The sequence below is a fragment of the Tamandua tetradactyla genome, chromosome 5, assembly GCF_023851605.1.
Source record: "Tamandua tetradactyla isolate mTamTet1 chromosome 5, mTamTet1.pri, whole genome shotgun sequence".
Lineage (NCBI taxonomy): Eukaryota > Metazoa > Chordata > Mammalia > Pilosa > Myrmecophagidae > Tamandua > Tamandua tetradactyla.
The window spans coordinates 57,535,109-57,548,590 of record NC_135331.1 but is presented as its reverse complement, the minus strand read 5'-3'; the positions used below and the strand labels follow the sequence as shown (position 1 = coordinate 57,548,590).

Below are 13,482 nucleotides of genomic sequence, written 5' to 3'. Positions count from 1 at the left end.
TCAAATTTCCATCAGCAGATGAATGAATAAACAAAATGTGGTGTATATATATATATATATATATATGCATGTAAACCTCAGCCATACAAAGGAATGAAATTGTGATACTTGCTACAACATGGATGAACCCTGAAGACATTTTAAGTGAAATAAACTAGACACAAAAGGACAATATTCTATGATTTCACTTATATGAAATAATTAGAATATGCACATTCATAGAGACAGAAAATAGATCACAGGTTACCAGGGGTGGGGGTAGAGGAGAGAAATAGAATGTTAATGCTTAATGAGTACAGAGTTTCTGTTGAGGTGATAGAAAAGTTTTAGTAATGGATGGTGGTGATGGTTGCACAACACTTTGAATGTAATTAACACCAGTGAATTATATACTTGAAATTATCTACTTGGTTAAAACAGGAAATTTTATGTTGTATAAATACTACCACAATTTAACTAAAATGGATAAGTAATAAACCAAAACATAATAATGCATGTAATAAGGTAATAAGATTTAGAGTGATTATTTTTCCTTTTCTTTTTTTAATCCATCATGTAGTCATAATACTTCCATAATTTTAGAATTTATTTTTAAAAGTTTTAAATGTTTCAGATTTTAATACATATTAAATAGGCCTGTTAAAATGTAATAAAAGTTAAACCAAAAAAATATATTACTACCATGGTAACAGTTCAAAATAAAAACTAAGAATAAAAGAAATGTTTCAAATATTAACACAAAGTAAAAATATTACTTTTGATCCTCTATAAATATTAAAGGAACAGGATTCCTAAAGCATGGATATTATGCCATTCCTTTGTTCAAAAATAACCAATGATTCTCCAAAATCTATAAAACACAGCCCAGGCTCCTCGTGTGGCTTTCAACTGCAGTACCGACAAGAGTTCCAAACGCATCTTCTACTCTTCTCACCTAAATCCCAAGCCAGGGATCCTCAGTGTGGGTTCCAGCACACTGATGTATCTTGTCCATTGTAAGTATGTCACAAACAGCTTGTGACCAATAATGACTCATATATCCAAACTTGTGAATCATTTACTTTTTAAAAATAAACAAGAAAGGATTCATATAATGTCTTCTCACTTACCTGCATTAGAAAGAAGGGGTGGAACTTCTGCTAGAACATTAGGAACTGCCCATAATCCAAGGTTCCCCATGGAAATATTTTACTCTCAAGATCTTATCTGTCACCTGAGTCAAAGTAAAAAGAGATGCTTCAAACCAGGATTTTAAAAAAAGAGTGGCATCCTTAAAGGTACCTATTAAACTTGTAAGGGGAGCAAAAGACCGTCTCACTTCAAACTATGGTTGGCAATTAAAATTTAAAAGCCATCTTTCTGCTCATAAAACTCAAGGAGAGGGGACAGAAGGACCCTAGAGGCAACCACAAACTAGGAGAGGAACCTTTTTATAATCATTCTTCTCTATCAAGATGGAAACAGCTGCTTAGCAGGTGAGAGTCCAAAAATGTCATTGTATTGATTTTCCATTCACAGTACTGATATTGTCTCCTTTTTAAATATATTTAAGTAAAACAAATTCAGTCAATCTCAAAAACAATATTAAGTATACCAAAATACAGAGGGTATTCAAATATGGAAAAAAAAACGAAAGGGCTTCTGGAATGAACGAGGGTGGGGAAAGCCTGCTCTAAACAAATGGAGCTAAAACTATGCCATTTTATTTCCTTTGTACCATTTTCACACTTTTTCTCTCACCTGAAATGTTTTACTCTCCATCTCTCTCCATCTAAACTCTGTCTATTAAAAACCTAGGATACTACCAAATATCAGTTACTCCTCTAAATTATCTGAGATTCCCACACTCCCTCAATCAAGCTACTGCATTCTCACCAGTGGTCTGACAGCGCATCTTGCAGCTCCACTATTTCTTAAAAGCTCATCTTTCCAAGTAGATGGAACGTTCTCTGAGGGCAGAGAATGCACTGATTCATCTTTGAGCATCAGATCACAGGCTTAACACTGTTTTCCATATGTGACAGACTATGTATAAAGTGTTGACTTGTAGTATCCAGAATTTATAAAGAGATTGTACAACTCAACAACAAAAAGACAGCCAACCCAATTACAAAATGGGAAAAAGACTTGAACAGACACCTACCAGAAGAGGAAATACAAATGGCCAAAAGGCACATGAAGAGATGCTCAATGTCCCTGGCCATTAGAGAAATGCAAATCAAAACCACAATGAGATATCATCTCACACCCACCAGAATGGCCATTATCAACAAAACAGAAAATGACAAGTGCTGGAGAGGATGCGGAGAAAGAGGCACACTTTTCCACTGTTGGTGGGAATGTCAAATGGTACAACCACTGTGGAAGGCAGTCTGGCGGTTCCTCAAAAAACTGAATATAGAATTGCCATACGACCCAGTAATACCATTGCTAGGTATCTACTCAAAGGACTTAAGGGCAAAGACACAAACAGACATTTGCACACCAATGTTTATAGCAGCGTTATTTACAATTGCAAAGAGATGGAAGCAGCCAAGATGTCCATCAGCAGACGAGTGGCTAAACAAACTGTGGTATATACATACGATGGAATATTATGCAGCTTTAAGACAGAATAAACTTATGAAGCATGTAATAACATGGATGGACCTAGAGAACATTATGCTGAGTGAGTCTAGCCAAAAACTAAAGGACAAATACTGTATGGTCCCACTGATGTGAACCGACATTCGAGAATAAACTTGGAATATGTCATTGGTAACAGAAACCAGCAGGAGTTAGAAACAGGGTAAGATAATGGGTAATTGGAGCTAAAGGGATACAGACTGTGCAACAGGACTAGATACAAAAACTCAAAAATGAACAGCACAATACTACCTAATTGTTATGTAATTTTGTTAAAACACTGAATGAAGCTGCATCTGAGCTATAGTTTTTGTTTGTTTGTGTTTTTTATATATATATATTTTTTATTTTTTATTATTTTTATTTTTTTCTCTATATTATCATTCTATATCTTTTTCTGTTGTTTTGCTAGTTCTTTTCCTAAATCGATGCAAATGTACTAAGAAATGATGATCATACATCTATGTGATGATATTAAGAATTACTGATTGCATATGTAGAATGGAATGATTTCTAAATGTTGTGTTAATTTTTTTAATTAATTAATTAATTAATTAAATAATAGGGGGAACAAATGTTAAAAATAAATTTAGTTTGAAGTGCTAGTGGTAAACGAAAGCGAGGGGTAAGGGGTATGGCATGTATAATCTTTTTTTCTCTGTTATCGTTTTATTTCTTTTTCTGTTGTCTTTTTTATTTTTTTCTAAATCAATGTAAATGTTCTAGAAATGATGAATATGCAACTATGTGATGATATTAAGAATTACTGATTGTATATGTAGAATGGAATGATATCTTAATGTTTTGTCTGTTAATTTTTTTTTAATTAATAAAAAAAATTTTTTTTTAATATTCACTTGATTGAACTGAATTTTTAAACAACTTGTTTGGAAGGTGTACTAAGGTAAGCAGTCAAGATCCTACCTTAAACATATAAAGAGATTCCCTAAGCACAGGAAAGGGGGATCGTAAAACCAAAACAAAGCAAAAGCCTCATATTTTGGTGGTAGAATGCTTGCCTTCCACGTGGTAGACCCAGTTTCGATTCCCAGACCAGGCACCACCCCACCCCACCCCCAAAAAAAGCCTCAGATTTTGGAAGAAATTCTAATGGGCCATTTCAAACCAAAATTGGGATCTTCTCTTAAACATAAGGCATTTGTCCACACTAAATCCCAAGACCTCTTGTACAGCAGTAATGTGGAGGTCAAACACTAACCAACAGCAGCTATAACATCTCAAAAGTAAATCACTCACTGTACCACTCAGTATATCGTATTTCGGGAAGGTTCCAAAGAAACTTAAATAAATACATATATTACAACAAGATAAAATGGCATACATAAGAGATGAAAAGAAAAATGGGACAAAGGAAAATTGAATGTAGGAAAGACAAGCTGTCCTGGGAGTTGGGTTAATGTACCAAATAAATGTATTCTATAAAATTCTGCACATCTGCTAGAGGTAGGTCAGAGATTTGGTTCTAACACTTCCAGCAGTCAACAAACACAGGGTGACCCATTCAGTTACATGATTCAGCATAAGTTAAGGTAAAAACAAAAAGCTATCAGAGAACTATTTCTCCCAGGTCCTTATAAAAAGGATACTATACAATGTAACAAATGACGTCCTTCATGCAGTTGATTTGTCAGAGAGCTTTGAAAGACTCTTCTCATAACAACACTCACAGGAATATGAAGGCCCATACATCAATAAATGCAAATGGATGTAGGAGGGTGGGAGGGCCAAGGAAGGGGGCCAGGTACACAGCTCCCAGCAGGTCTAGATTTATCACACAGAGATTTTATTCTATATAAACTAATCTCAGATCCAGAGACTTCAAGGCATCCACCGATCTTTGAAATTATAAACAAAATTTGATGTGCATGTGCATTTTTCTAGGAGAATATGTCTTATAGTTTCATAATATTCTGAAAGGGAAACATGGCCCAAGAAATGTTAAGAAACACTAATCTAAAGAACTAGACTATATATATATCCTGCAGGCAACCCTCCATTAGCAGCTTCTCTTCTGAGCTTCTGAGAAGAGCTGAGCCTCAAGACTGCAAGCCCTGCCAAGCATCTGAAGTATGGCTTCTCTCTGACATGAAATGTGGAGCTCTGAGCCTTAACAGTCAGCCAAGCTGTATGTTAACTGTTGATATACGACCTTTAATTCAGTAATATCCACTAGCATATGGAGAACAAAATAATCCATTCTTCTAGATAGATTTCAGCCATTGAACACTGGCAAAATTGCCTCAAAAAATTGGTGATGATATTTCTTCCAGCCCATATAAAAAAATTAAAACCTTCCTCAAAGGGGAACTGTGGTTAATACAAACAAAGGACTACTGCATGGCTGCAAGAAGGAATGAAGTTGTGAGGCATGTAACTAGGTGAGTGAAACTTGAGGACAGTATTTTGAATGAAATGTCAGAAACAAAAAGGCAAATATTATCAAGCCTCAATCATATGGATTAGCCATAATATACAAACTTAGAGAATTGAAGTCGAGAGTATGGGTTATCAGGTTAGGGCCTACTGTATAGGTTCCTAGATTGTAAGCTCTTACAGCATCACATCTGTTCTGGAGTTGTAATTGTCATTTCTAAATTCTTAGATACTGAGCTATTTGTATATAACCAGGTCATTCCCTGAAACTTCAGCTATTTATGTGATACGTGAGACTCAGAGTTAGAGCTCTGAAGCTATGAAAGTCAACATTACCCCATATAGCAACTGCTAAAAAAGCTGCAAAAGTAATCGACTTTGACTAGAGATATGAATTAAGCTGATCTGGATAGGACTAAGGTAGGTCAGAACACAGGGTAAAGAATGATATATTTAAAACTTTAACTTCTGTGTGAGACCAAAGGAAGAGATGCTTATTTGGTGCAAAATTTATATTCAGGATAACACATTACCTAATTTATCTTGCATCGCCAGTTTATCTGAACACCACAATTACATGGCATCTTGAATAGGGTGTGAGATCTTGTTGGTTTGTACAGGGTTAGCGTGATACTCAGATATATCCCAGAGTAATTTGGGCAGAGAATAAAAAAGTGTTCGCAAAGTCCCCTTGGGGACTGAGGAGAAAGTAGGAAATACTCAACTTCTCCATCTGGGGACTTCTTGATGTTCTAACAAGCAGTGGGAGCAACCAATCCAATAGACTGAGCCCTCAATCTTTGGGTTTGCCCCTATGAAACTTATTCCTGCAAAGGAGAAGCTAAGCCAACTTATAATTATGCCTAAGAATCACCCCCCAGAGAGCCTCTTTTGTTGCTCAGATGTGGCCTCTCTTTCTAAGCCAACTCAGCAGATGAACTCACTGCCCTTCCCTCATGGGGGACATGACTCCCAGGAATATAAATCTTCCTGGCAATGTGGGACACGACTCCCAGGGATGAGCTAGGACCTGGCATCATGGGATTGAGAAAGCCTTCTTGACTAAAACGGGGAAAAGAAAGATGAGATAAAGTCTCAGTGGCTGAGAGATTTCAAACAAAGTCAAGAGGTTATCCTGGAGGTTCTTATGCATTATATAGATATCCCTTTTCAGTTTATGGTGCATTGGAGTGGCTAGAGGGAAGTACCAGAAACCGCTGAACTATTTTCAAGTAGCCTTGATTCTCAATAACAAGTATATAGCTATAGCTGTAACCACGTGAATGTAAAAACCTTGTGTTTTATCCAGGGTATGGACAGATGAGTAAAAACATATGGACACAAAATAAATAAATAAATAATGTGGGAGGGGGTCAGGGTTAAAAAAAATGGGTAGATTGCAATATCAGTGGTCAATGAGAAGGAGGGGTAAGGGATATGGGATGTATGGGTTTTTTCTTTTTTCTTTTATTTCTTTTTCTTGAGTGATACAAATGTTCTAAAATGATCATGGTGATGAACACACAACTATGTGATTATTTTGTGAGCCACTGATTGTATATTTTGGATGGACTATGTGTGCATTAAGATATCTCAATAAAAATTAAAAAAAAAAAAAAAACCTTTTACCTATGGATAAAAATTACAGATAAGAACAAAAACAACCATTTTCCTAGGCAAACATTTTTCATGAACTTTAAAAATGACAATCTTTCCACACCAATTGATACAATTTGAGCTTTTTTTTTTTAACCCTTTTGTTATTTTTATTGTATGCTATATAGCAAAACAATGACTCATCTAGCTTTAGACACATACACAGTCAGCTATCCTTTCAGAGTATGGTGACTGAATGTTCCAAAGGCATCAAGTGAGGATGCTGGCCCATAGGACCACTAAGACAAGGCTCTTTAAGATGTCTTCATCTAGAAGTCATAGTCGTCCAGAGTCTGGTCCTCAGCATAACAAGTCCAGAGACTTATCTTTGTCAGAGAATCCACAGTCAAATAGGCTCAAGAAGACTAACTCATGCTAACCTAACTCATAAGAGGCTGAAGTCCAAATCAAAATATCAATTTATTAATTAATCATAAGGAATATTCATTTTCACTAGTCAGAAAACTTGTACCTAAAGCTAAGATGGTACTTTCTCTGTGCCAAGATATACAGAATATTGAATTAGTAATCAGAAGTTAGAACAAAGACAGTTAGAGGGTTTTGAGGATACCTAATGAATTATTTTTGCCCAGCATATAACATTCTAGTGATCCAAGTTGTGGCTCCCACATAGAGTCTCTTCCTTGAACACTTGCCCCAGCATTGCAGACCTCCTGCTCTCTGAGCTTTCTTCTACATTCTTCTCTCCATTCAATACTTAATATAAGGCATGATGATACAGCATTATTATCCCTATTTTCCAAATAAAGAAACTCCCTGATAAAGTTGCTTAAACAACTTGCCCAAGGTCACAAAGCTAGTATAAGGTAGAGCAGAGACTTAAACCCAGATCTCAAGCCAAAGTTTATATTCTTAATCATAGACTAAATTATCAAGATGTCATTCCCTGGGTCTCCCACCTCCCATTTTGATTTAAATGCCTCTCCTCTGTGTTCCCATAAAACCTTAAGCAACCATGACCACAATTTTTGATATATGGATCTATCTCTCTTACGAGATTGAAACTTTTTGAGAATAGGGGTCATGTTTCATTCACCCTTGTATCCCCAGGGAATTATCTGTCCAGGTAACCATGCAAACTACTTTGTTGAGTAGTCTAATATAAACATTACCAAATTGGAGGCTTCGAACTAGCCATGTACTCTTAGGGAAGTCACGACTTCTCCAGCCCTCGTCTAAAACATGGGATGAAATGGATGCACAAGATGGCCCAACTGCAGATGGGCAATAGACTTTAATGTCATATTTTATTAATCTGAGTTATTAGAGATAAAATCAAATCTTAATTTATTCTCTGTACCACTCCACAGACAGCATATGCATATAAATAAGAGAGTCCAGAAAAATCTTCTTTTCTAACTGCAGTTAACTATAATCTATACTAAAATCAAACAGTGGCACCCTCATCTGGTGAACATTAAACAAATGTTAAAACAAAACAAAACAGACAGGAATTAGATGGTGAAATTTTCTTTCAATTATCTATAAAGAAAAAGCAAGAGAAACATTAATATTATTTATTATCACATTCTCAATATCAACTAAAAAATTCCTATTTATAGCCCTTTCCTTATCAAAATAAGAGAGAACAATTATCCTATTTTTAAGGGTACAGATAATATTATTTTGAAAACAGCAGGCTTTTAAGATAAGGTACAATGAAAAACATTTCATGCTTTGGCTAACAATGATCATCTCCTTTATTAAAAAAATTTAATGAAAAGTTATGTACATGTAAAATATTTTTAGCAAAATAAAACATTTACTGGCTCCCTTTTCCAGATGGCACATTTGCCATAATTTAGTACTAGAAATTTTTAAACTTCAAAACTGTTTGGATTTGCAACTTTATATTAGAATAACTTAAAAGAAAAAAATTTTTAAACCACCCATTCACTGCAAAGTCCTGGCTCAAAGCATGCCAATACAAAACACCCAGAAAACCACAACCCCAAGGTTTCAGATTAATAGAACATCCAAATCTTCATATTACAAATAAATCTGTGCTTTCTAAGACCAGAATCTCATTATCACCTGCCAACAATGTAATATAAAAAAATAAGCATATTAAAAATTTACAGCAGTCTAGACACATAAAATCAAAATACAGACATTCTGACTCAAGCCAAGAAAACAAATCACTCATTATACCACAGGCTTGCCGTTCAGGTGTATTTTTGCCCAAATATAGAGCATCTCTTCCCTTAAATAACTTTACATTTTTCATCTACCTGATGACCAAAGGGAGGGAAACTCCACACTATACAAGAGGCCACAAAATTACAACATGTGAGAACTTTCATTTTGAAAGATTATAAAAAGGACCATGATTGATAGAAAATAGTAAAAACTGATTTCAGGTCTACCACATAAGTTTTCTTAAATTGATCATTCATTCATGACAAGGAGCAATTACTTTGTATCAAAGAGATGATGTAAGATAAGATAATCAATTGAAAGTTTCTCAAAGCTCATCCAAAACAAAGGCCAAAGAAAAAGCAAAACGCTTGAAAGTGACTGATGTCCTGTCACCTACAGCCACCCAAAGAATAGAAAGGCCCTGAGAAGAAAGCTGGCGGAAAAGTAGGATGGGAGCAAGGGAGGGTAGGGCTGGGGGGGTTGGACGAGGAGGGAAATAGGGGTTTAGGGACCGGGAAGATAAGGGTTAGAATGTATACTGCTAAAAAACAAAAAGTATGCAGCAATAAAACCCCGTTACAAACTGATTTAACAGAGATAAGGTAGCTTGATGCTCTTTGGAGTACTGCGCTGGAGACACATGTCCCACCCAGCCTGAGCCCTTGCACTGGGACCGGAGCCAACCCACGCCCTGTCCTCCAGGAAACCTGAGCCCTAGAACGCACTCCAGCGGAAAATGCAAGAGGCATCTAAACCGTCCCCTAGCACCATCTCTTGCTCCCAGTCAATCCCAAAAGTCTCACTAAGCCGGGAGATGTCTGCGCCCCAGGCCGACCGGCATGCAGGGTGAGATTTGAGCACCGCCTCCTCTGCGGTCACTGCCACTCTGCAAAGGCCCAGGGCACCTTGGTCCCGCGCAGCGAAGCAGCTAAAACCAGGCAGCCAGCGAGACGCTCCTGTCAGTTAGCCGGACTGCACTTGCAAAGTTGATAGAGTAGGGAAGAAGTGCAGAGCTGCCCCTTGGGTTCCTCGCGAAAGGGAAGGTGATGGGAAGGGGTCAAAGCTTCGCTCACTGAGCGCCACTCTGCTCTGCAAATTTGGTCTCTTCCCTAATGAAGCATCAAAGATTATTTTCTTTCTCCTTTGTGCATAGTCTGGCCTCAAACCTTAGAACAAGGGCAGTGAGATTCGGCGCTAAAGTTCCCTGGATATGCTATTAATTCTTGTGATTAATACCTCGCAAAACTGTCATTTGCTGGGTTCTGGCCCTGGAGCCTCACTAATTAAAAGGCACCATATAAGCTGCGAATGACACTTACTCCCACAAATCGGACCTTCCGCTCCAAGAGGTCTGGATCCAGCAGTGTTTTTACAACTTGAGCCCCATTTGGAACGAGTGGCTTTGTCCAGTCCGGCACCAGGTCATCACCACCCCCTCGTACCTGGGTCCTACCCGGCAACGCACAAAACGTCCTGTTGTTTACGTACACACAACACACACTATAAAACAAAGCCCTAGGAACTCCTACCTCGCCCCCGTGCCCGTCGAAGATCCCGAAGATGGACGGGTGCGTCTTGTTGACCAGATCAGTAAGAACTTCAAAGCGGTCCTCCATGTGGTCCCTCCGGCCTTGGATGGAATACACCGCCACGTTGTGGCTCTTGAACTCCCAGGTCTTGGAAAACTCGGCTTCGAGCACGTCGAGCCCCCCGAGCCCATCGTTCTGCATGATCTCGGCCACCTTGCCCTTCACCATCTTCACGGCGTCCCGGCTGGACTTGACGATGGTCTTCACTTCGTCCGTGTGGAAGAAGTAACTCCACAGCGCCAGACTAATGCACAGCAAGAAGAGCGTCTCGGGTCTCAGCAAGAAGTAGCGCATGATGCGACCCAGCAGAGACAGCAAAGTCATTGTATCCTCTATCATTTATTATCGATAGAATCCCAACCACCAGCAGCGACGCGCGCCCGGAAGGCTGGCCGGGTCCCGGAGCACTGCGGGGACAGCCGGCGGGGAAGGAGGCGGAGCGGTGGCCGAGGGTGGCTAGGGCAGGCGCGCAGAGCCGGGCGGGTGGCGGGAGAGAAGGCTGCTCCAAGCGGGCACCGCAGGCAGAGGCAGTTTCCCTTTTGTCTCCCTGCTTTCGCGGCTCTGAGGCCCGGGCTCTGAGGCCCGCGCCCTGCGCACCGACGCCCGTGCCCGTCGCCCGCACCGCCTCTCCTCCCTGCGCCCCTTTATGAGGCGGCCGCGGCGAGACAGCTGCAACAGCAGGAACAGAAGCCGCCGCGGGTGCCCGGGCTGGGCGAGTGGAATCAAGTTAAAGTTGCGCCGGGCGGGTCCGCCACGAAGGGCGGGGGAGAGAGTTCGGGGCGCCGGCGCCCGCGCGGCCCCTTCGGCGGTGCCCCCTCGCGGCTTCGCGGAGCTAGCAGCAGGTGAGGAGGCGCTGGGCACGAGAGCCCGGCCGGCGAGGGATGCACGTCCCCTCGGCCGCTACTGCAGGGGAGCGTGGAGCCGGCCGGGAGCTCCGAGTCCTTCACATACCCTAAGGAGCCCCAGAGAATAAAAGTTTTGCAGGAACCTGGGCAAAGGCGGGGAGTACGCCGAGCCCAGCGACGCGGCACAATCGGCTGTAAGCCGCAGGCGGGCAGCCGGGCTCTGCCTGCCTCTCCGCGGCGCCTCCCGGCTCGGCTTGGCTCGGTTCGATTAGGCTCGGCTCCGCTCGCGCGCTCCCTCCTCGCGCCCTGGCTCGCGCTCGCCCCGCCCCGTCCCGCCCTCCCCGCGCCTGGGCTCGCGGCCCGGAGGTGCACCCGCCGAGCTGTCAAAGGCTGAGGAAGGTCTGGGCGGCAGCTGGCGCGCGCTAAACACCGGAGCGGTCTAGGCGAACCGAGGGGGAGTGAAGGGGCGCATCCGCTGCCTAGTTCATGCGGATAATCGTCCCTGCCTCCTTTCAGGACTTGCAGGTCAATGTAATACAGACCCTGGTGATCTTATCGTAGGTTTCCTGGGAGCCACAGCTGCCCGCTGGGAAACAGAGGGCCGCACGTGAGCGCCCTCCCCTTCGGCTGGCGGCACGGTAGTGCGGTCTCCGCCTCGGCAAGCCTAAGGCAAGCGAGAAGGGACGTAATTCTTACGGCTCGCAAAGCGACGCGGAGAAGAGCGCGCTGGGCCGCTAGTCACCTCCTGGTGCTTTTATACCACGGTGGCTTCGGCTGGGAGCTCTAGAGAGACCGAGAATGGGCCTGAGGCCTAGCAGCCCTTTCGCGACCAGAAAAGTCCGGCCCAAAAGCAACAGGGTGGGGGGAATCGGAGCCACATGGAAGGGCGCTCTGATGAGGAAGGGTTGGTCTCCCTGCCCAAGGCCTGGGGGAGAGCAGCCGCAGCCCCTGGGGCAGATGACTTCGCTGCCACAAAGGCTTTCCCTGGGCGCAACCCTTCCTCTGGAATATTCGGAGTGGAGCCCCGGGGCGCCCCTGACCCTACCGGGCCAACCTTGCAGCTGGGCGAGGGCTCTAACTCTGCTGCTCAGGTTTGAGGGTCCCTTTGAAGCTCCTACTAGTGACTTTCCAGTGCCTCCGTCATCGCAGGAGAAGGTGAGGGAGCGTGTGGAGGGATCTTTCGCTAAGCACAGGTTGAAGGTCACAGGGAAGAGTGCGGGCTTCCAGAAGCTATCAGAAATAACGTTGAAATGTGGGCTGGGGGTCGGGGGCCTTGAAACACTGGAAACCGTACATGGAAAGAACAATGGACGAGTCCGCTTAGGATGCAGAAAAACATGAGCTTTAAGGGAAAATACTCACTTTTGCTACTCCTCTTCTGGAAGAAGAGTACCGATTGGCACCTTCGAATCCGCTGTGCTTGGAGAGAGTAGCGGATTCCTGATCCTAGCCGAGCCAGTGTGTGTCTCTTCCCTCAAGTACTTCTGCCTTGGTATGATCCCTATTACGTTTTTTTAAAAAAGGAAACCACTGGAAATAAATACACCAAAATGCTCACGGTTTTTAACTGTAGTATATTATGCGTGGTTTTTATTTTCTGCTCTAGACTTCTATTTTTCTAAAACTTTTCCAAAGTTTCTACAAAAGGCATGGATTTCCATCATAATCAGAACAGAAATTAGAACTTTGACATTTAAATGGCATATTCACAATGATCTCTACGATAAAAAACGCGCAGAAAAGACATTAAAGAAACATGTAGCACTGCTAACAGTATTTTTGACAATTGGGATTATAGCCTCCTATATGCCTGGCACGCTTCCATATTTTCCACCCGATAAATAGATCAAATAAACACTTTACAAATAATTTGGAGTAGTCATGATGCCGGAGATTCCAAAACGAGATAATGAATATAAAAGTTTTTAGGAACTGCAAAACTAATGTAATACATTAGGATTATTATGAAGATGAGGTTATAGTTTTTCTTACTGTAAATTAGCAAATGACTTTTGGATGCACTTTCAGTCTTTCTGGACATGAAGCTCTTTCTCTGTGGCAAAGGCAACTTGCAGAAAGCCTGATCAAGATTCTAGAACTACAAGTCAAACTAGGCCTTGGAGTAAAAGTAAAGTTCCAAATTGCCCATCCAGCCTGTTCACACATTATTGTATGGATGGTAGAATAGATATGCTTGAGAGACATGACCCCTC

General features: G+C 41.6%; 1 protein-coding gene across 5 annotated transcripts in view; it reads right to left on the bottom strand.

The window, feature by feature from the left end:
• PPM1L (protein phosphatase, Mg2+/Mn2+ dependent 1L) overlaps nucleotides 1-12,742 on the bottom strand; it is a 398,542-nt gene extending 385,800 nt beyond the window's left edge. The window contains exons 1-2 of one of the 5 annotated variants that reach the window (XM_077160931.1): nucleotides 11,812-11,941; nucleotides 1,110-1,213 (exon numbers count right to left, since the gene is read on the bottom strand). Coding sequence is in view for 2 of the 5 variants with exons in the window: in XM_077160928.1 (XP_077017043.1) it covers nucleotides 10,365-10,763 (399 nt within the window). In the remaining 3 variants the exon portion in view is untranslated. The other 4 variants (XM_077160934.1, XM_077160928.1, XM_077160933.1 and 1 more) reach the window with 4 other exon arrangements.
• Between the last annotated feature and the right edge of the window lie 740 nt (nucleotides 12,743-13,482).